Here is a 23,477-nt window from a genome sequence, read left to right as displayed (position 1 = left end):
AGTACTGTTAGTTCCTCCATTCGTTGAGAACGTTCCCACTGTATTTACATCGAAACAATACTCAAGCATAACGTTAACTATGATTATTATTGTAATGTGGTTGCAGACACAGCGTTTTTCATCTTTTCAAACCCACGCGGATTTTGCTCGCACAAAACAAGGCGATTACTACTTATCTTTTCGCAAATTCGACTTCGCGTGTTTCGAGAAGTTGATCAGGAATATTTCCTTCGTATTTGAAAACAATAGTCTGAATGAAAGAATTGACTTGAATGATCCATCCACTTTTGTGCAAAGAAGTTTTTGTTAAGCGCAATTTTCTTTCAGAAATTTAGTTTCTGATTGTTAGCTGCATCTTTCAAACAGAATGAATTCAATTCACACAAATATAACTTTTACGCTTGAGCTAGAATCAGATAATGAATAGAATTCCTTAGACTTGACCATAATAAAATCAAACAAATTGGAATACAGTATCTACAGAAAACCCACACAAATTGACCATGCCATATCTTATTTTTCTAATCAGCCTCACCAACACAAAATGGTAGGTTTTTAGTGCTACATTCACGGACATCTCAATATTTCACTTACACACTGGAATTACAACACTGTGCTAAATATTCTCCAACAAATTACTTACAACAATGGCTATAACACCAATATCATCATAAATTTAATTCGTCAAGGTCAAGAATAAAAGAGACCAAAATCTCACTTATCCCATTATTGAATAACCTTCTGAACATTTATCGTTACTTTTTTAAGTGAAAATATCTCTCAGAAAGTCTCATCTCTGCAGCAATAAAATGAAAGATGCAAAAATTTCTTTCAAAAGTTCAAATAACTCAAGTAAACATTGAGTCAACTACAAAGATTAAATCAATAAGTTATCAAAAAGTGGAATTTACAAACTCAATTGCATAAATTGTGAAGTTTCATACATTGGAAAGACTTGTAGACCTTTGAAAGTTCGAATAAATGAACACTCGAATAAACCAGACAAATCAGCTTTCGGTCGTAATTCACACAGTCTAAAAGAAGTCGATTCAAAAAATGTTAATAGGTTGGATTTTCTAGAAGATTTACAAATAGACGAAGAATTACGTAACAATCCCCTTTCTAGTACAATTGAATAGATCATATTTCTTTACATAGACGACTAAATTAACCAATTGAAAATCAACATTTCTCAAGATCTCACCTTGGAGAATTTTTACGTATTGTGATTACTACATGTGTCTTTTGTTAAACTAAATATGTTCTATAATTAATGATGACCTTATGTCTATGACAAATTTTCACTTACTTTTCCTCCTCGTACTCGTCATTGAGCACGCTGGAAATAATTTTATAATTTTTAAACAAAATATTAATATGCTAAACCCAAAAAGGTGTTTATTGTAATGTTCATGTTCACGTCTACTCAGAGTATTGTTGTACTAAGGTTTTGTACTTTGATTCTGCAGGATCTGTATACACTTGAAGAGTAAGTAATTCAAAGAAGAATTTAAAGTTCAACTTCAAACAAATTTCACGACTATCATTTACTTGCAGGTATCGCCCTGATGATGGCGTAAAAGCCAAAAGCACTTTACAATTTACAAATAAACTATTCACGACTCCATTCCTGATTTATCAGTCACGTGTATGCAGGTTTGACAAATACCACCGAATCTCATATGACTTATAGTAACCAGTTTGTAAAATTACTTGATAGTAAACCTGATAGCTCTGTCAGCTGATGTACCATAAGGATCAGTTCTTGAGTTCTTCACATTGTTTGCTGATGATACATATAACACTTCTCTGGCATGATACAGACACAGACTTCGATGGAACTTATATCTGACAACCTAAAGAAGATAGATATACTATTCAAACTTCCTCTGTCTATGTAAGGAAGACCTACACCCTGTCCTGCCAATATATCTACGATATCTCATTAGAACTGATATCATCAGTAACAAATATAATATCATTTACCTTGGTATATAAACAACAAATTGAAATTTGAACATCATTTTGACAATGTCAAAATGAGCCACACATCAGAGGTATAAAATCGCCTTCTGGGTTTGTGAGAGCAAACATCTATTCCATGTTTTTTTACACGAGTAGAATTCCAGCTACGGACAATTGATAAGACTTTTTTCCTTGCAGTAAACGTACAGACTGCTGATGATGTTTGCCGCAGTAGCAACCCAGATTTTGTTGTATTTAATCATTACTCTGGCCGTGAAAGCCTATGTTTTTGAATTTGCTGCAATATTCTCGACATACTTTTTACAATTACTATATTATTTTCAAGATACTTGCCAAATATGAGCTCCTATAATTCAGTTGTTTCACGGGTATTAGAGAATATATCGTTAAACAGGATTTGATGAGAGCAAATAACTTATTCCAGTCAGTACTACCATAATGAAATGAAAATAATTCATCAGAAGCATTTTCCAAATTTTGGTAAAAATTCCTTCCAAGTGTGAAATCCCAGAATGTGATTTGATATTCCAATCGGAACAAGCCCATTATTCTGATTTGCTTTACCAATATATCACCAGACTCATGAATAAATTGTAAATGCATAGATTGCTGTGTGATTGAAATCTTGAATTAGACGGGGACATTTTGACAAAAATTAAAAAATCCAACAGTTTGTTATATATTGTCGCCCTTCATAGAGTAGATCGAGGCAGAAAGTATATTGATTTCCCATATGACTATTATTATTGCTACGTGGTGTCAATTTTTTTTTCAACTAGGTTGATTTATCTCATTTTTACCAGAGTAATGGGTCCTCATCGTTACAGAGTAGGTAAATTCAAGATACTATGAGAGTTGGCTAGTAAATCTATTCCATGAAAATTCAGCTCAAGGATACCACAAGGAAGTAATTTAGGACCATTCATCAGCTCATTCCGACAGAAAATAAGCAGAAGTCTGATGCTCATATTTTGCAAGAAACTTTGCATTGTATTATTTTATACTATCTCAAAATTCAAAAGGCAACTGTTTTTTTTTCCATAGGATTCATAAGGAATGACAGAGGAATTGAGGCTTGTGAACTTATGACTGAACAAATTTGAGCTAGAGCCAGACCTTTAAAAATATTTGTTCCAGTGATTAATATACTTTTATGCTGAATGGAAATGTGAACGAACAGAACTGTCAGTACTGGAGTGATACGAAACCGTATCGATTCAGAAAAGGTCACACTCAATATCCAGAAACACTTACATGTTTGAGCAGGAATATTAGGCAGTACTTCAACTGTCCCTTTGTTTATACCAATCAATTCAAGTGGCTGAATTTATTTGGATAAACTGGAAAACAACATCAAAGCTTCAATTATTCATGAATTAGAGAAGCAAAAAACGACCAAGGAAATCTAGCTCTAGACGAAAATTCTTCTGCACTTCCAACACCTCCTCAGTATGCAGCTGCAGTAACGCACTGGTTGAATACCAATCATCCGAACAAATACATTGGAAAGAGTGGTCTTATCGAGTGGTTACCGAGACTAAACGCCAACTGAATTTTTTCTATTGGAATACTTCAAGTCAGTTGTTTATAAAACTCAGTTTGCGTTTGCAATTCTACTTCCCAACTGAGATTTTCAACAAATTTTTTGTTGAACAAAACTTCATTAAATGCTTCTTTTGAGGTTTCACAATTATTCATACACCCTGTACAATTATTATTTATATCATTGGAAAGCATTTCCATAGACTTCTCAAAAATGAAGGAGTTATTAATTTTCATTCCAGTGGGGGTGGGTGGAAACTTGGGGGTTAATGGGGGTGAGTTCTCGCTTCCTATCCTGGAAACGGTTTTGAGAATTTTATCATCTTCTGTTTGTAATATATGTATAGCACCCTGTAAAATTTCAAATTATCACACTTGATTTCGAAATTGGAATTTTCATTTCTGAGAGTGACATTAAATGTGGGGTCGGATACACAAGAAAGTTCCCCGTCTAACGTGAAATAGTTAATGGAACGGTCCGGCAATGTAATTAATGTCCTGGTCTTGCGATTAATGTTTTCCAAGACTGTTCGAATTTGTTGTATAACCATGGTCACTGGGATGTTTGAATTTTTGAAAAATTACTTCAATAACCGTAGTGGTTGTTATTTATACTACCGCAGCCTTCATTTGCATTATCACAAAAACAATTATGAAATAACAAATTATCCACTTGACTTGAATAATAATCGATGTTTAAAATTTAATAGTTCATATTTATGGTTCAGGCTTCAAGGGAATATAAAATTACGACTGAAGCGATGAAATTTTTTGGGAATGATTCATTTTGGGAATGATTTTTTGGGAATGATTCAATGTAGGTTTTGATGATTATTCAACAAAAAGTTCAAATTGAATGCACATCTATTTGAATGCATGTGCATATTTAATGAAAATGGACAACTTTCTGAAAGAGTTATTAAATACAAAAATAGTACCATAATTTTGATATTTTTTTTTATTTTTATTTTTGCCATCGTGGTATTAGCCAGGAGAGAAGTCGTGTTCAATTAAGAATTTACCAGGTACTACTAAGTAGGAATGTTGGGAGAGGTCGGACATGGTATTTTTTCTTTCTCGCTTTTGGGGCTTTGTTTTCGAGATGGACCTTTTACTTTTCAAAAATTATCTCAGTCAGAGATTTCATACTTGTAGGCAAACCACGTTTGAATCAAGTCGAATCTCAGGCAAACTGCTATTTGGATTGGATCTTTTCTGCATTGTCCCTGAACTCGTTCTAGAGATGATCTTATCGAGAAGAATGAACGAGAAGTATTAGGCAACTTGCATTGATTTTGGATATAATTCAATATCCACCAATATAATGCTGGGAAAGTAGTTGTTTTCAGCACAAGCTCCAACAGTGTAGATTGATTTCTGTAAGAATATTAGTACTCTGTTCAAATTGTAGTTTTTTCAGTTCAAGAGCAACTTCGAACCGACAAAGTTTCTTAGACTTCTCTTCCGGTGGCTCAACCTTCTACAGAAATCTTCAAACTACGCTGACATTAAAGATCCAATTTGAGTGATTGCTTATAAAGTATTTTTGAAATTATAATCACGACTGATGGGAGAATCCAAACACGTGAAAACCCATGGAAGGAACTTGTGAGTTTCATTAGGAATTGATATTTTTCACAATGCTCCTAATTCGAAACACCAAAGACCTTGGAGCATATGCTTTGTTTTTGATGTTCCTTTCGGATTTTGATTGTGCTATTTTGTTTTAGATCGAAAGAGAAGTAATTTTATCAAGTACCGACAAGAATTCCAAGATTCCCATCCTCCACGAGTACAAGAAGAGAAACAAAGGCGCTGTAGCTCCAGACGCTCCACCCAAACAAATGGCTGCTTGGACCCAAGGACAGATACAAAGCCATCAAATCCTTCCAGACCAGGTAAGAATATTGCCTTATTTCCATTGTGCGGCGAGAAACAGTTCATTACTTACTTTTTTTTAATAATACTTTCCTAAGATTCAAGTTAGAAAAGAATACAAAAATAAAAGTTTATATAGATCCAATAATCAGATTATAATGGCCAAGCTGAGAACGTTTTTCAAGTTGAATATAATCTCCAGCGATTCAAATCCAATGTGAATCACTACTTTCGCACAGGCACCGCTTCTACAGAGCTTCAAAGATTTTTCTGTAGTGCTTGTGGTTTGTCCTACAAAAAATATCAATCGAAAGTATAAAGGGGGCTTTACACGCTACGATAAATCGTAACAATTGATTGAACGATTTATCGCTCCAACAAATCGAAAGAATAGAGCACTGTTTATACGCTACGATAAATTGTAACGATTTCTTGTCAACTGTCACTTACTTACCGCTATCGATCCCAGGAAAGCTTTAAACCATGGAGGAAGTAGGCTTGCTGTCGCTATACATCGGTTGTTTAGTGAGAAAGGTGAAGAAGTCGCGAAAACCAAGAACACAGTGGAGCCGTGAGTGGTTGCTAGAGAGAACGGATTTCTCTCATGTAAATTAATTGGAAGAATTACAAAATGAACCAAAGGACTGGTGAAATCATTTGAGAATGGACGAAGAGACCTATATTGAGCTGCTAAGTTCACTTTCTCCATTTATATTGCGAAATATAATACTGTTATGAAGAAAGCGGTATCTCCCCACGAAAGACTCTCAGCTACCTTACGATTCCTTGCCACTGGAAGAAGTTTGAAAGACATGGAATATTGCACTGCCATTTCTAGACCAGTTCTCAGCAAAATAGTCCCGGAAACAAGTGAGGCTATCTACGAAGTATTAAAACAATATTGTGTGTATTAGTGGGGGACGACGCCTTTGCATTGCGACCTGATCTTATTGAGCCACACAGCCAGGATCCCCTCAACAACGGGAGAAAAATTTGCAACTATCGCATATCGAGGGCACGGCGAGTGGTTGAGAACAGTTTTGGAATTTTAGCTTCACGATTCCGCATTTTCCACACCGCAATTAATTCAGTTGTGGAAACCATTGAATCAGTAGTTCTTGCGTACTGTGCTTTGCACAACTTATTGGGAAAAAAATCAGCCACCTATAACCCTACTGATATGTCACGAAACAACCCTACAGCGCAAGAGCAGATTAGACACTGAGTTAAATCGTAGCGATAAATTGGTGCAACTGTTACAGGTTCCAACACATCGTTACGATTTCCAGAAATTGATGCCGGCCGGCTTTAACCATCCACTCCAACTCCAATCCCAATAAATCGTTACAATCTCCCGTTTACACACACGATAAATTGTAACAATTTGATCGTTACGATGAATTGCTACAACTTGTCATTGCGTGAAAGAGAATACCAACGTTGGGTTGGCTATTATTTTCTGGCATAACTTTTAGGTTGGCAGGTACAAACGGATTAGTCGATACTGGTTATTCATACACATCTGTCGATAAAAGGCAAGAGGAGGCATTTTCTTGCCTCATCTCGAAGTGAGACAAGAGTAGTATAGCCAGCTGTAGCAACATATCGGTAGCTTCTACTTTTTGAGGTTGTTTTCAATTCAACAAAAATAAGAAACATTCGTGAAAGATTTTTTCCTCAGGGCCGAAGGGGATAAAATTCACTACAAGGTCTGCATCCTCTCAGCTCACTCCATTTCCAGCGATAATTAGAAACAGCCCCATCTCATCGGGCAATTGACTCTCACTCGCCCTGTTCTATTCGTCAAATTAGAAAACCAATTCACTTCAGAAACACGCTTCTTTCTTCTCCTTTTGACTGTGCCACGCGTTCTGGAATTCCGTAGCAGACTTGATTTGTTATTGTCCGTAATTGGCTATTTCGTGTCCTTTATGCTTGCAGACTGGAAATTAGTGTTCCCTGCTGCGGCAACATAAATATGTCGATATAGGAGTCTCCTGCTATGTTCGTGGAGAAAATGTTGTAATGGATACCTTCATTAGCCAGATTGGTCGCGTGGTTGATTCTTCTCATGATGAAGGACAATTGAAAGTGAACATTTCCATCTGCTCTAACGACGAATGCATTATCGTTTTGAAAAAACCTGAGTTTTTTGGTAATTTTACTAATCGACAGCAAGTTGGTGTGAATCAGAACAATGGCTAACAGTGATTATAGTTTCAGTCAGAAAATTTTACAAGCTTTCCACAGAATGTCGAGAAGATGTGAATGACGACGCTTGGTTGAATCATGCCATGCAATTTTTTAGCATGAAGCATGTGGCAGCGAAGTTCATTCCAAAATTGTTGAATTTTGACCAAAATAACCGTCGAATGAGCATCCAGATTTTGTCAAAAGGGTTATAACTAGTGAGAAATTTCAGGATCCAGTGACACCTACGACCTGATGCTTTTGACAATTGCAGAACTACCCAAACGTCACACCCATGCTCAATCCCTAAAGAAATGGGATGGAATCAGTACTATAGCTATAGGATTTCTAAGCCATTCCTTATAGAAAAACACGTGCAAATTTGATCAGGTTCTTTCTGGCGTTTTTATGGACCTCAGGTCCACTTCACACGGAAGGGGCAAAGGTCATCGCCTCGTCTCTGCCAGACGTCCATTATGTGTAAACTGAGCCTTAGCCTTCAAAGCCCACTTCAGACCACCTCCACTTCTCCACTTTTACTGTCATTCAGTCAACCAATCAGCTATCGCGCATACAGCGGAAAATTCAAACCAGTAGATGAACAAGCTTGGTCCGACAAGTGACAGGGGGCCTGAGAGGCGGAGTCTCAAGGGGGCCGATGAGCGGGGTACTTAGGGGGCCGATAGGTGAGGCGGAGTTCTAAGGGAGCTGATTTTCATGTTTGAATCGCTAAAATACTCATTCCATCCTGCGTCGATGACGTCACACGTTTCCCCCACTCCTGTTTGAACCAAAAATTGCAAAAAAATTAGCTCTATAAGAAAATACATGGGATTTTGAGCTCGTACATACATTGTTCATCTACTGATTTGAATTTCCTGCTGTATGCGCGATAGCTGACTGGTTGACTAAATAAAAAGTGAAGAAGTGGAGGTGGTCTGAAGTGGGTTTTGAAGGCTAAGGCTCAGTTTACACATAATGGACGTCTGGCAGAGACGAGGCGCTGACCTTTGCCCCTTCCGTGTGAAGTGGGCCTGGGCCCAAAAAACGCCAGAATGAACCTGCTCAAATTTGCACGTGTTTTTCCATAAGGAATGGCTTAGAACTCCTATAGCTATATTACTGGAATCAAAGGATGCAATCTTGTCAGGATCACCCTGGGCGATCCTGGAAAGCTGGCGCCGAAGAAATATCTGGCGATGACCGGGAAAAACCTACGCTTAACAGTAGGATTTCTGACTGACCATTGTCAATTTAGGAAACACCTCCATAATATGGGGCTAGTGGACACACCTCTACGCAGGATGTGTGAACAGGAAGATGAAACTGTCAGACATATCCTATGCGAGTGGCCGGAGTTATCGTCAATAAGAGGTGTGTGTTCGGCGAGTCTTGGCCTACACCTGCCGATATAAAGAAGATGTCTCCTAGTGACCTGTCCACCTTGCTGGAAAGGACGGGATGGACGATGACCTAGGAGAACAACTCCTCGAGGGGAAGTTCAATGGGTCACATGTGGCCTAAGTGCTGTAGGTCTACCCTCACCCTCCCTACTCTACAATGGAAAGTTCTTGAAGGAACCCTTGCCATATGGTCGTACAGTCAATAAGAAATATCATCTTGAAGTTATGCGCCGCCTGCGACTAACAATACGAAGAAAACGTCCATTATTGAGGAAAAACAATTCATGACTTCCGTATCACGATAAGGCATCTGCTCGCTCGTCATTGCTTGATCGCATAAACAACATCGTAATTATGCCTCAGCCACCGTATCTACCAGATTTGTATCTGATTGGGATTTTTCCGAAGGGGACAACAACATTGAGAAAAAATAAAAATTCTCCGTATTTTTTGAATAGACAGCATACATCTTTATTTCGGCACCCAGAATTTTGGAGGTCAACTCACCTAAACCTTATGACACTTGCACTTGAAGAACTCGAGACCAGAAATTGAGGGTACACCACCAGATGTATGTAATTCGTATTTTTTTGGTTGGAAGTCGGTGATAAAAATTGTTCTCAACTGTATATTGCATTCTGTACACAACTTCGGGATTCGTTTTTTTTTAGCATTATTCCTGCCAATATCTTTCTACGTGACCATGAAAAGCCATAACTTTATGACCAAAGGCTGGGCAAACTGCTAACTATTCAACTGTGACAAGCAATGATTAGTGATGCTTATTCTCCGACATCTCAATAGACCAATTGAGTTACCACATCGGAAGATCATATGCATTGAGTCAAAAAAATCTACCTATAATAACTGTCCCATACTTAATTATTACAAGTATAATATATGAACCTATTATCTAGCTTGAATTGTGATGAACGTCATTCGTATATGATAATCGAAAAAAATTTCTATTATTCGCTCATAACTCACTGGTTTATACACTGAGGATATATGTATGCAGTATGTTGAACTCAAGGATGATGCTTTATTAGAAGTGTCAGTGCCATATTTTTCATTTTTACAGACTTTTTTGAGGATTTTCATCTTTCGCAAGCTGAAAAAATGTAGTGAAAAATGTAGTGAAGAACTTAATGGAGGTGTACAACTGATAAACTTTTTTGTTAACTCCGTAAATTCAAAGTACTTTTCACCGAAAAAATGTTCTTCTCATCAGTAACCTGTCGTATTGAATAATTTTGCGTATTTGAAAGGGAATGAGGAATTATACAAAAATTCATCTCAACTTTTCGAAACTACGTCGGAAATAGACAGTAAACAGGATCAAAATTGTCAGAAAACATTTCAAAATCAGACGGTGAACATCAAGTTGAATGGAACACACACTGAGATACTAAGCTCAAGAAATCAGCGTATATTCTATAAAATGAATTCAATGTTTTTTATCTGGATGGAACCAGAGTTCAAATAATTGAAAAAAATCACAGTTACAACAATGAAAAAATATATTTCTCAAAAGTTAGTTTCTTTCAGCTCTCAAGATTCGAGTTTCATGATTTAGATTTTGAATGTTGATAATGATGATATCACAAAAGTCAAATATTAGGTTATTACAAAAGTTTCACCCGTTCTTATGAGTTTACTTGCAATTGTAATATCTCAGTGAACACTTATTCAATTCAATCGAGATAAGCGTCATTTAAATTAGTGCACTTTTGCCAACGTAACACAAAAAAGTCGTTCATGCCCGATCCTAATTGATGAAGATTCTACTGGTGAGAAAGTTATCGAAGATGGTAGTCGGTTGGCAAAAGATCTGGAGAGTATGGTGGATGCGGCAGAACTTTGCTTACGTTGGGATATTCCAAACGGGAAAAAATGTCTTCATCGGTGTCCAAGGAGATGGAGACATTCTAATATTTGTTATTTCTAATTGTATTCATAACAAAAACAATCGACTATTCGAGAAAGATTTTGAAAATTAATGAATTTTGTGGCGGAGAAGTCGAATAACACATCCAGCTCATACAACAGAACAGAATTGCTTCCAGTTTTGTTTTCATCACTTTGAAGCATAAAAACAAATACAAATATCATACCAGTTATCACCCGAAGACGATTGTGTACACTAACAATCGAAACGTCGTGAACTAACTTGGCTTGGAATCGTTTAACTTAAAATTTTCAGATTTTTTCAATAGTATTTAATTTTCATCTAGTGTTAATAGTTCAATTTTTTGATTTTTTGATTGTTGCTTGTATTTTATTTCATTGTAATTTCAATTTTGTTTGGTCACTATAATTTTTCAGCTAATCTTTTTAATGTTTTGTTGATTCTATCTGGGATTTCAAATCAATTTATATCATATCAGACAATGGAAGTCCGAACTAATGAAATGCACAAATATCATAGTTTAGAATGTCAGTATATCTGCTTCTTTAATCAAGAACTACAGCATTTTTTTCAAAGCACTTTTCACCAATTGAGCTTGATTATTAGATAATTATACTAATTTTCTCGAATCTCTCCTTGAACATTTATTCCAGGTAGGATTAACCTTCATTTCAAGAAAAGAGTATAGTTCATGCCAACTCAATTTGGTGGGTTTGTCAAACCCACAAAAAAAATCGTATATATGTTAACTTTTACGTCAATTTATATCTTCAATTTATTGTTTTTCACTCATTTTTCACTATTTAAATGTTGTTGAGTTTTACCTGAGTTCTTCTTCTTCTTAGTTGACCTCATCTCCCCGTTAAGGTATCGAATATGAAATCTACATTTAAATAGTAGGTAGTAGAGGGTTAATGGACTACTCTATTTCTGAACACATAACGAATACCATTTTACCATTATAGTAAGAAGTGAGTTGAGCAAGGTCAACAAACTTCTGAACACGTAACAGCACACCTTGATAATGACAAATGAGATTTTGTCGAAACGTCGGTGAAATTAGAGATAATATCACATACACGGATCAATTACCCGGAAAAACCAGTTCAGCATATTCCTATCCGTGAAAACTTCAGATTTCATAAATATATATATATATATATATATATATATATATATATATATATATATATATATATATATATATGTATATATATATATATATATATATATATATATATATATATATATATATATATATATATTTATATACCAATTGTAATGGAAAGAAAATAAGGGCGTGTTCAGGAACATTGTTTTCATGATACAGGGTGTTGAACTTTCGTGAAAAATTCCATTTTTTGTATTAATATTGTAACTTGTTCTCGTCTGGTGGAATTTGGCAATGTTGATTAGTGCTTAGCCTTAATGCGATAAAAATCATTGCAAAGTCCATCGGCGGCCTGGGACACAGTTTTGCCAACATTATTGACAAAAAAATATAGCCCACTGATGTTTCTTGTAACATTCAATTTTTTGTTTTATAAAACATCTAAAGATTGAATGTTTTTTGTTTCTTGATTCATTTTCGTAGTTTTGCTTTGTTTTCCATAAAAAAAATATTAAAACTATATATTTTTAATTTCACCAGAATGGGATGAGGGATTATTGCAGTATTATTACAAAAAATGAATGTTTTATGAAAGTTCGGTAACCTTGCAAATGAAGTATTTATCTGAACTTCTTTCATAAAATCGACACGTCCTCTATGCTCTTCAAAAATCTCTAATATATTCATTTCAAGCTGAAGAGCTTCACCTATTCCCGTTTCTTCAACATCTTTCGTCGGATACTGAACTTTTTAGTGTTATTTTGCTTCAACCTACTGATATTTCATTCGCTCCCCGACTGTTTGTCGTTTCCATAAAATGATTAATGCTACTTCGATCAACTGACCCACTTGAATATTCATTACTACAATGTCTACTTTTAGAGTTTGAAAACTCACTGCCGTTCACCTGCTGTTGTTGACTTTCGCAATATGCAGTTAAAGCGAAATATCCTCCGGATATCATAAATCATTTTTTCTGCTTCGTAGACAATCTTTGTGACGTACAAAAAAAGGAAAAAGGATTATCTGTATCCCTTGACTTCGTGATTCAACAATGCAACATAATTTGTCACAGTGTTTGTTTTCTTATTCTTCGTTTCCCTGCACTGAAATAATTGGGTTTATTTTCAATTTCAACGTGATATTTTTTGTTATTGAATAACATTCTCCAGTTGCTGAATGTCCAGCTGAGTATGTGATGAAATAGCAAAATGTCGAATGTGAACCTGAATCAATGAACCCCAACATGAAAAAATAAAGTGTTCAACCTCATTTGAATAAACTTGTAATGAATTAAATTACTTGTACCAGTTTCCACGTTTGAAAGAATATTCAGTAACGAGTTATTCAATTCTATTTGGCCATTCAATAAATTACATGAATTTCTAATTCAATGTATTTCTAAACATTCTGAAAAATTCAGTTTTGAACTTCTACCTTCTAAATGTGCTTCTGCTGAAATATGGTTTGCAAATGTGGAATTGGTCATTCCATTTAAGAAACTGCTTCAATTCTCTTTAAATCTTTGGGAAAAACTTCTCCCCGTTTGACCAATATAAAGTATTGGGCAAGATTGAATATTCATTCAAATGAGGTTGTACCCTTTTATTGTTGATTATGTAAAGGTTTATTGATTTATTCCCAAACTCAAGTAAACATTTAACATCAATTGGTTATATATAATGCATTGAATACGTAGATTCCAGCAAAGACACGCCTTGGAAGCCATTCTATAGAGAAACACGTGTTAATTTTTCTTTTCAATTATTTAGTGAAAAACTCACAATGAAGGTTTTCTTGAGTACTCTTTTGAATTGGCAATCCGTTTACAAAGAGACAATGCCAGACATTTTCCAAAAGTGATTTCATAACTCCCAAGAAGACTGCGAAAAGTAAAAAATAAGTTGAAGACTTTTTGATTCAAACAGTATGACTGCGGCAAAATCTGCTTTTAAAAAAATATGTTTAATATCTGTTTTCCGTTAACCAGCTGTCGCACTCCAACGAACAACAATCCTCATAAGTCTAAACTTGTGCGAGCCGAGGATTGACGAGGTCTTATCTTTTAACGTGTGATTACTAATCCTAATATCACTACAAATAATAAATTAAAATCTCATACCGTATCCATGTTTGTCTGGCCGTAGCTACAAACTCAAAACTACTCTTCACCAATGAAAGAAATGATTCAAGAAAAATGTTCATGTATTAGTGGTTTGGGTGGATTCGTAGAAATGTGACGATATTGTTTCAGAAAAACACTGTTTGAAATCTGTTTTTCCGTCAATCAGCTGCCGCCCATAGGAACAATGATATGATTGGCACCTTCGCCAAAAAGTGAACTGTGGAAATCGGAACTAGTCTGTTGGTTTACAAATTTTATGCAAATACTAAGGAAGTTAAATAGTTGAAATCTGTTGAATCCAATGTGACATATTTGTGTATGAGTTTTTTTCTGTGAATGAAAGATATAGAATGAGAAGATTGGTGATTACTTGTAAATACAATTTTTTCACATTTTCCATGATGAAAATTAAATAATTTTCACAAACAATTTTCAATTCTAGATGCGTTTCGCTAATACCATATTTTCATCGGTAATAACATTCGAAATGAAATTTTGTATACCTTCCACACCGTATCAAATAGCTCCTGATTATTTTCAGTCTACCAAATCCATATACCTAATATAATATATTCAAATGAAGTTTTCATTGCTGTGTCTAGATGGTATGATGAAAGTCAAACATATGTTGAAATAAGCGTTCAAATAGATCATAAATAGTATACACAATATGGACTATTCAACAGGATTATTTGAAGTTTTTAATTAAAAAATACTCAATTAATTTGGATCTTTATTATTTTTATGTTTTCTCATGATTCGTCCGCTTCAAGAGTTAAAATCATCCCTATTTCAATGAAAGATTATGTGTTATTGGAACGACCATCTATATGGTTTTGACTCGTTGACACACCAAAATGAATCAAAATGAAAGTTTTCAAATTGAAATGTTTGATTATAAATTGGTGTGTCAAATTATCAACGAAATTTCACCATTTTAATTTTTTTTATTGTGAAGAGGGAATCAAAATGTCCACTTTCTTAACCCTGCGTCCGACACGTAGAGAGTCATAGTTACGACCGCACCGGGGGGCCTGGGGGGCCGGTTAGGCCCCCCAGACGCACCCTGGCGTTGGATGCGATCGGGTGTGGAGGGGTGGATTTTCGGGAAATCCTTGCGGGTACCGCCCCTCACCCCACACCAATAGGATTTCGCAGGGCTTCCTCCCGCTCACCGAACCCGGAATTGCTTCCTTACATCTACTTAGTGTGGCTAACCAAGAGACAGGACCATCGGCAGCGTTCGACCGAACGTTCGTACAAGTTAACTAAGCTCTTCTTTCGCCAGAGAGTGCTCGCGTCGCACACCTGCCCCCGCCAACCATGCCAAATCAATTGGGAATATGGTCCCGGAAGTGGCCGGTCGGGGTTCTAAGCTCGGATACTAGTAGCTCCGTCCAACCGGGGTCCGACACCTCAAGCGTCTGCCTTGGTGCCCTCCAAGACTAGACTCGGATACTAGAGCCCGGAAGGACCGCGAGCCCCGACACCTCGAACGCTCGGATCCGTACAGAAGCAGGCGAGGATCACGGAACAGCATAAGCCGTCCAGTGCCTCAGAATGGGGCTGCAATGCACCCATGAATGGATTACCGCAACCCTGTATCCCTTTACCCGCTAGCGGAGCCGCTGCCCCTAAGAGGCCAACGCCAGTTGGAGATGAGGCTCACTAGCCTCCAGCCGCGAGCGGGCACTCACCTCCCCCCTAGAACTCATGTTAGGAAAGTTCCCTTTCCAACGATTGATGAGTAACCGTCGAGGACTCTCACGAGCATCCTCTACCACACATCATATGTCGAAGATGTCGCGCCCATTACCCGTGTAGGTGCGGGCTAGGGCGGTTCATCAATAACTTTTGGGTGTACGCCGTGTGGTCTGCACCGCATACCCTTACGTTACCCCGAGGGGCATTCATGTTAGGAAAGTTACCTTTCCAGCGTTGGATGAGTAACCGCCGAGAACTCTTGCGAGACACCTCTCCCACACATCTAGCTTGAAACCGGCCAACGCCTGTTACCCGCAGGTGCGGGATTGGGTGGTTGACCGATAACTTTACTGGGTGAGTGCCGTGTGGTCTGCACCGAGGGACTGTCAAACACCCATATGAAAGAGACAGTGATCCCCCGCCACTCACCCAGCCGTAGAAAATTCTATATAACTTTTCGAAATTGGCGCCCCAGCGTCGGATATATTCAGTAGCTTACGCATATAGCCTCCACTCTCATATTCACATCTCAAATCAGTCGTCGTTCAACGTATGTTTGATTCTGACCTGTTATAAAGCGACTGGGGTGAACGAAACCCAACGTGTCTCTATACGTTTCAAAATCGTGCGCAATCAAAGAAAATTAAATCGAGTAGTTTTTCAGATTATTTGATAAAAATAGTTGATTATGAGCGAGAAATGGCCCGTCTTCAGTCCTTATGGGATGAAATAGGAAGTGATGATGAAATTGACGAATCTGATGGTGATGAAACTAGCGATAATGTTAGCATCGTTAGTAACTATCCAGAAGCGAAACTGTGGAACCTCCATCCAAAAGACTTGAACAAAATGGTCAAGGAAGGTGTCAAGATTGCCCTCGTGCCCGTGATCGAAATACAAAATATATTTGTAACAAATGCAATAAATTCAAGAAGAAGACTTCTTCGAGTAAATCTGATTTTTTTGCATTAAAAGAATCCATTGTTTTGGTAAAGACGGAATATAACGATTTTTTGCTCGTTTTGGTAAATCGAAAATTATTTTATTGCAAAAAGAGATATTACAGTATAGAATTCCCATAACAACTATGTTGAAATTCAAAAAAATGTGAATTTCAACAGAGTAATCATATTGGGGTCTCACACACCCCTCGTGTCTACAAATGTCACAAAAGTCCACATGTCTGACGCAGGGTTGAACTTGTATGTATATATAACTTGCTTACGTATTTCCGAATTGGTGTCCATAATGAAAGAATATGATTTCAACACTTTTTATGATGACACACCACTTTATCATGCTCAACATGGGCCTCACTATCTGGATATGACGGATCCAATCGACGGATCGGTGGTAGAAGAAGGAATACCAGGAAATATAGGAATGTAAACTTCCAATGCTGTGTATCAAAGCGCCAAAACGAAGTCAAGTCAACCAAGTTGCGCGAGAAGTACATGCAAACCCGCCATTACAGAAAGGCCGTGAAAAATCAGAACTATAAATGACACGGCAGAAATGAGAGCTTCAGTTCCAGCTGACACGTCAAGAAGAGTACTGCAGTTGCAGTCAAAATGATTGTGAAGATTATAACCAAAGAAGAGCACGGCAAAACTCGGAAAACAACCAAAACATACCAGGAAATGGCCAACAAGGTTGCCAGATTTGAATCCCTCGGAGTATTTCATGTAGTTATTTAGAAATGAGAGATGTTTGCAAAACTGAAAAATGTCAAGTATTTCCACCAAATAATAGTTCCATATTTTAATGAAATTTCACGAAAATAACGAGCTAACAAAAATCTGAAACAATTGTATCACCCAAAATTTCTTACAACTCATTGATTTCTTGCTCGTCTCTCTAATATATTCTTTCTCTGAAAAGTATCAAGAAGACAACGTGAGAACATCATTATCGATTCCCATCTGAATATTCTCCCATAAAACTGCTTTTTTATTAGTTCGATGACATTTCAAGCAATCACCCACTAATTAAGAAAGATATCGACTATAAAACGACACTAATCGAATGATGAAGCTCTTGAAAGCGTAAACGCTAATACGAAATTTCAACAAGCGTTCGTAATATTACTTTATCAAAATGGACGATAGAGGTCATCCGAAGCGTTCCATACGCTCCACGAACTGGAAATTTTAATTCCATTCGAATTTGAACATCGCAATTCAATGAAGTGTGACGTTTTAACAAGTTCGACTATATTAATTCATCGTTGTGATTGGACTTCTCTCTTTTATAAAATAACGCCTCGTTTTTTTCAGCGGACGAACTTTAGATGTTTGCATTGTGATTATTCTTCTACAAATATTTGCTTTGAACGTCCTGAACTTCATGAAAGGTTCTCTTTTATTGTTCCGCGACAAAAAAGATATACTCTCTTAATAAACGCGGAGGTGTTGGAGAAAGGGATTTTTTGAAATTTATCACGCAAACACGAATTAATGAGACGGTTTATGACAACGTTGTTAATGTGCTTGTTTGGTTTCTTCGCACGTTTCAACAGGTCCATATTATGAACAACAAATTGAAATATATCTGTAGAAATGAAGATTAATTTCTACCAAGAAAACTACAGTGTTAGCGAAACGCATCTAAAAATATAGAATGTTTATGTGTTTATTTGTTATCGTGAATAGTATCATTAATCTTCATCAAGTAACGTATCAGTCAATTCATAAATAGAAATAGTTTGATTTTTTCATTCAGATTTGGGATACATACAGACAGAAACCCAAAACAGTATCCGCTGATACATATACATATCTCCAGTTCATAGAAACAATAAAACATCTTAAGTTATAGATAATAATGATAATAATAAGTTTTTTGCCCATCAAAATAACAAGATAATAACGAAATACAAAATACAAGAGAGAGAAAAATGGAAACATTTTGTATTTGATTGCAAATGGCTTTTGGTTCAGATCGCGAATTTGCATTCGCATCTGCTCTTCCACCAATACCGATAATGTATAAAAATAAATAAATGAAGGCTTGAAGAGAAGAAAAGACGAAAGAAAAAAAAGAGAGAAGGTGATATATAGATATATGAATAGCTGAAATCTTTTTCAGGATTTCAGGCTATGGATATCTGTTCTATAAGACAAATGTTCATATAGGTAAGTAAGGAGAGGATTTCAATATTTGAATATTATGAAGAATATGCACGTTGCATGAAAACGTCTACGATTAAATTTATTCAACCGCTTCACATCTGCTAATTTGTGTGAAATTCTGGACCTTCTTCTGATACCAAATATTAACCTGATACAAGAGTTTGGAACTTTTTATATGCGACACTTGTCGTTCTTGTCTACACATGAGTCATAAACAGCGTCACAGTGGTTGAAATGAGATAAAACTAGTGAATCACATAGCATATTCTTAATATCTAGATCCAAATATTGTCTATGGGGATATATGAGTTTCAATGATGACTAAGCAATTTCAAGTTTGCAGATTATATGTTCATGAAATCTCAGTTTATAATATAAAATCAACCCCAAATTTTTTTAATACGGTCTAAATATATAACCCCTTCAATTCAAAGTCTAAATTGTATCTCCGACTTTTCCATTTTCAAGCTGTAATTTTGTACTTCTTCCCTGATGCTATGTTGATTTTCAACATATGGTCAGAATCGTATTTGAATAAAAATGTATATCGATTACTGCTTGACCTATATCTGTTTGAAAGATAAATATATTTGAGAGTCATCTGCAAAAAGATGATATTTACAAGACTTCATTTTCTTGATAAATGTGGCAGTATAGAGAGTATAGAAAAGTGGGCCTAAAATGCTGCTTTGGGGGACTCCTGTTTTAACTTCTCTCCAAGTAGAAGACATATCATGAATCTGTATATTTGAGTGAATATTATCATCTGAAAATTTAATGATATCACCCCCTTTTGAAGATTTGAATATGGTTTTTGGATCAAAACTTTTCCCTCTCAAAAAAAAATTGGTGTATTTTTGGATTTTGGCTAAAATATTATTTCGCCTTGCAATATGTTTTTGTTGTCCCAAAGTCTGACAACATAAGAGAACTAATGAAAACTGGAATGTTCATTTCTATATATGTTTTTCGAAACCTCATTTGCTGGTATATTTCGAGGAACACATCGTACGGGGAACTCCATTCCGTTAGCTCCGCCGAAGCGAACACTCAGTACATCAGTAACGGGTGCAAACATCCAAATATGATGATTAGCATGCACACAGAAGCTCTCGCATACCCGGCACATTCTAATAAGCTTACTTTATGTTATGCGCGTGTTGTTCAAATGATTTCGATCGTTTTTTCTTCGGCGGATCTTCTTCTTTCCCCACTTGTACGATTGGAGTTCTTCAGAACGATAATAATCACCGGAAAATACTCGCGTTCTCTGTAAGTACGCCCAGTGGCGTGCTCACGAAGGGTATCTGTAAATTTGGTCATCATTATGGATATCACTTCCATTACGCTCGCACAAACGTGCGATTTCTCGCAAATTCTTTGAAGGTTTTGTAATATGTCGTGAAAAAGATGAAGTTACTCGAATTCCGAACCTACTTCTGTCTTGATATGAGGAATTTTCTCTGTGTGAAACCTTGCACAAATGTCGGTGGGTTATAGTTTTAGGTTCATCTTGGTATTAGCCAAGGAAGTAGTTGTTTTTCTACAGACATTTGCTAAGTTTTACTATGTGGAATACCTCGAATATTATTTCGAGACTTCACTATAGACCATCTTAGTGACGAGTTTATGCAACATAGGTACTTAGTAGGACTGAGAACTAAGAACTATGCCTAGAAATTTGGCCAAAATTCAACTAATAACAAAAAGCCTGGGTCAAAATGAAAATGGGCATGCGTCAAATTGAAATATTTACAGCTATCATTAATCCAAGAATGATTATTTCAAAATTGTATCATTATAATAATGCTAAACATAAATGAGTGCTGTACATTTATTTCCAACAATCAAGGCACCCAATTTTCTTTTCTTTATATACGTAAATAGTTCCAAAACACGGAACCACCCTCATATCTGCTGTTAAAGTTACCTATGCAAGTTATCCGCACTCTTGCACACTTACGCATGGTCAATCATTATAAAATTAAGTTCACATTGAATGGAATTGTGTTTTCGATCGATCCAGGTGTAATATGCACTGTTTACAATAGTAATAAGGTCGAAACTTTATTTCATATCATTTTCGAATGCCAGATTTACACTGTTATGAAACAAAACAAACAAAGCCTTCAGAATTTGGATGAACTCATTCATGCTTCAGAGAATATAACTATCCCGGTAGCCAAAGAAATCTCAGAATATATCTGGAACATTCTCAGGTTACGTTCATTAATATTGAGTGAGTGATAGTTAGTTTATTATACTTTCAAGATTCTACAATCCACTGTTAGCAGATTGTTATTTCATTAATTCACCTTTATACCTATATAAATATTTTTTTGTATTCTCACACAAGCATACTTCTTGCTGTAAACCCATTTTCAGAAGCAATAATTTTTTTTACCGAAGTAGGCGCTGGTCAGGCCCTATCCCCCGGAGCCCCAATACATTTGGGAGGGCGCGCCAGCATTATCAACCAACGACCACTCCCCACACCGTGGGATAAGTGATCATTGGGATCATTATTATTATTATTAACCTTCAAATCATATGTCATTAAACGAAGCTAAAGTAGTTCTAGGAAAGAAGGAGAATTATTTTTCTCAGTAGCTAGGCTATGGAATGCAAACTTTTCGTTGTACTCAAAGTCCTTTGATAACTTTTTTCAAAAATGAATTCGATCCAAATTTCTTTTCTCACAAGCACCCTCAACATCATTTTTCATGAATTTTCCTGTAATATCGTGCATCGCCATTGAAAAACTGGCACTTTGTTGAATTCTTTCAGAACTTTCTGAACTACTCGTATCTTCTGTTTGTAAAACAATTCCTCTCCTATGATTTGGCTTCTATGAAAAATATCTTACTCTTGTTCTGGTAACTTCAACCTTCACTTTGCTTTGTTCCACTATGGATCTCCTTTTTTTTAATCAACAAATTAGTTGAAATTTGTTCAACACAATACAAGACATCATTTTTCCAGGTCCAGTTCAATTCAGAAATATTTTTTCAATAATCCATACGAGTATTTTACCATAGTGTATAATTGCATATGTTTCAAAATGATTAATTTTAGAAACAGGCCATTGGTACATATGATAGAACCAGCGAAATAGAAACTTTTGTTACCTTTATCTTAGTCTTCAATGGCCACCAAGCAATTATGTCAAAGATATTTTCTAGGTTTGTTAGTCATAGTTTGTGTGTTTTTAGGATTTACGTTTTACCTACATCTGCGGTATAAATGATCAGTCTGTGACCTTTTTTACGTTATCTCATCGCAGATGAGGTCTTCCGCAGTTGTATACGAAACTTGAGGCACCTACCAAAATCTACAGTTCACGTTCAACAAACCAGTGAAAACTTTTCTTTGATGAAAATTGTCAGTGGAGTGTACATTTTTTACGTTTTCATGCACGCCAATGGATAGATGGCAGCACAATGAATGGGAAGGTCTTGGACGTTCACTTTTATTGTTATTTTTGATACGGTAACCGCACAGTGTAATTCACTTTTGGTATGGTTGAGTTCGCCTTGGCTCCTGATACTGTAAGTCTATTTGAATCTCTTCTTTGATTAGTGTTAGTTCTGCCGTTTCATCGGTTTCAGTCGACGGGATAATCTGAAATTCAAATTCGTGCCGGAGTCACTGCCGTAAAAAAGGTGAATGAACGAGAAGGAAATTACTCCTTCGAAGTGATCAACAAAGAGTGCGATTCCAACAATCCAAAGATCAGCTCATCAAGGGTTAACTTCGTAGCGGTTGCTTCGGTAGAAAAGTGCTACCTTCCATGACCATTTGACTATGCTTTCTGAACTGCTTTCTCCTCAGTATGAAGGAAAATGTTCTTCAGTAGATCTTTATTGGAAATTTTATCGTTTACTAGATTTCACGGCTGATTATTTCCATCTAAGTTTCAATAGTATAACTATCTCCAGCGATTCAAATCCGATGTGAATCGCTATGGTTCTACGTTTGAAAGGTATTTTCTTCAAATGTTGTCAGATGATACAACAATAATAAATAATCCAAAAGGACTTGACAAACAGAACAGTCGCAATATGTCTCCATAAATATTTAGGTCCGTCCTCAAACATCTCCGAGCCATACATTTGCAAAACAATTTTCTGCTACTTACTAATAATTTGTAACCTGAACAATGATATACCGCTGAAAATATTTGAAATCAATTTTTCTGTGACTATTGAAGAAAGTGCAACCACAAGGTTCACATTTGGGACCACTGTTGTTCAACTTTTTTATCAACGATGTAATCAGCTGTTTCCATGAAAGCGAAGCTTTGCTATTTGCCGACGATTGAAAATGTTTCAAAATAATTAAAAGTGAAACTGATACATTGTGTCTACAAAACGATATAGATTGCCTATCTAACTGGTGTTCGCAAAATGGTATGTGTTTGAATGCATCCAAATGCCAAATTCTTCGCTTTTATCGAATCACCCAATCATTTTCGAATATAGTATAAATAATCGGACCT

At 36.2% G+C, this 23,477-nt stretch overlaps 1 protein-coding gene across 4 annotated transcripts in view; it reads left to right on the top strand.

The window, feature by feature from the left end:
* Positions 1 to 23,477, top strand: part of LOC111503232 (uncharacterized) — a 134,581-nt gene that overhangs the window by 93,953 nt on the left and 17,151 nt on the right. For 3 of the 4 annotated variants that reach the window (XM_074181986.1, XM_074181988.1, XM_074181987.1), the window contains one exon: positions 5,259 to 5,426. In XM_074181986.1, coding sequence (XP_074038087.1) covers positions 5,259 to 5,426 — 168 coding nt within the window. Of the gene's footprint in view, positions 1 to 5,258; positions 5,427 to 22,422; positions 22,528 to 23,477 lie in introns of those variants that run through there. The other variant, XM_074181989.1, reaches the window with a different exon arrangement.

This window comes from Leptinotarsa decemlineata, unplaced genomic scaffold, assembly GCF_025532065.1.
Source record: "Leptinotarsa decemlineata unplaced genomic scaffold, Ldec_3_MD MMD2_tig00026328_RagTag_RagTag, whole genome shotgun sequence".
In the NCBI taxonomy this organism is placed as follows: Eukaryota; Metazoa; Arthropoda; class Insecta; order Coleoptera; family Chrysomelidae; genus Leptinotarsa; species Leptinotarsa decemlineata.
This window is presented reverse-complemented; position numbering and strand designations above follow the sequence as displayed.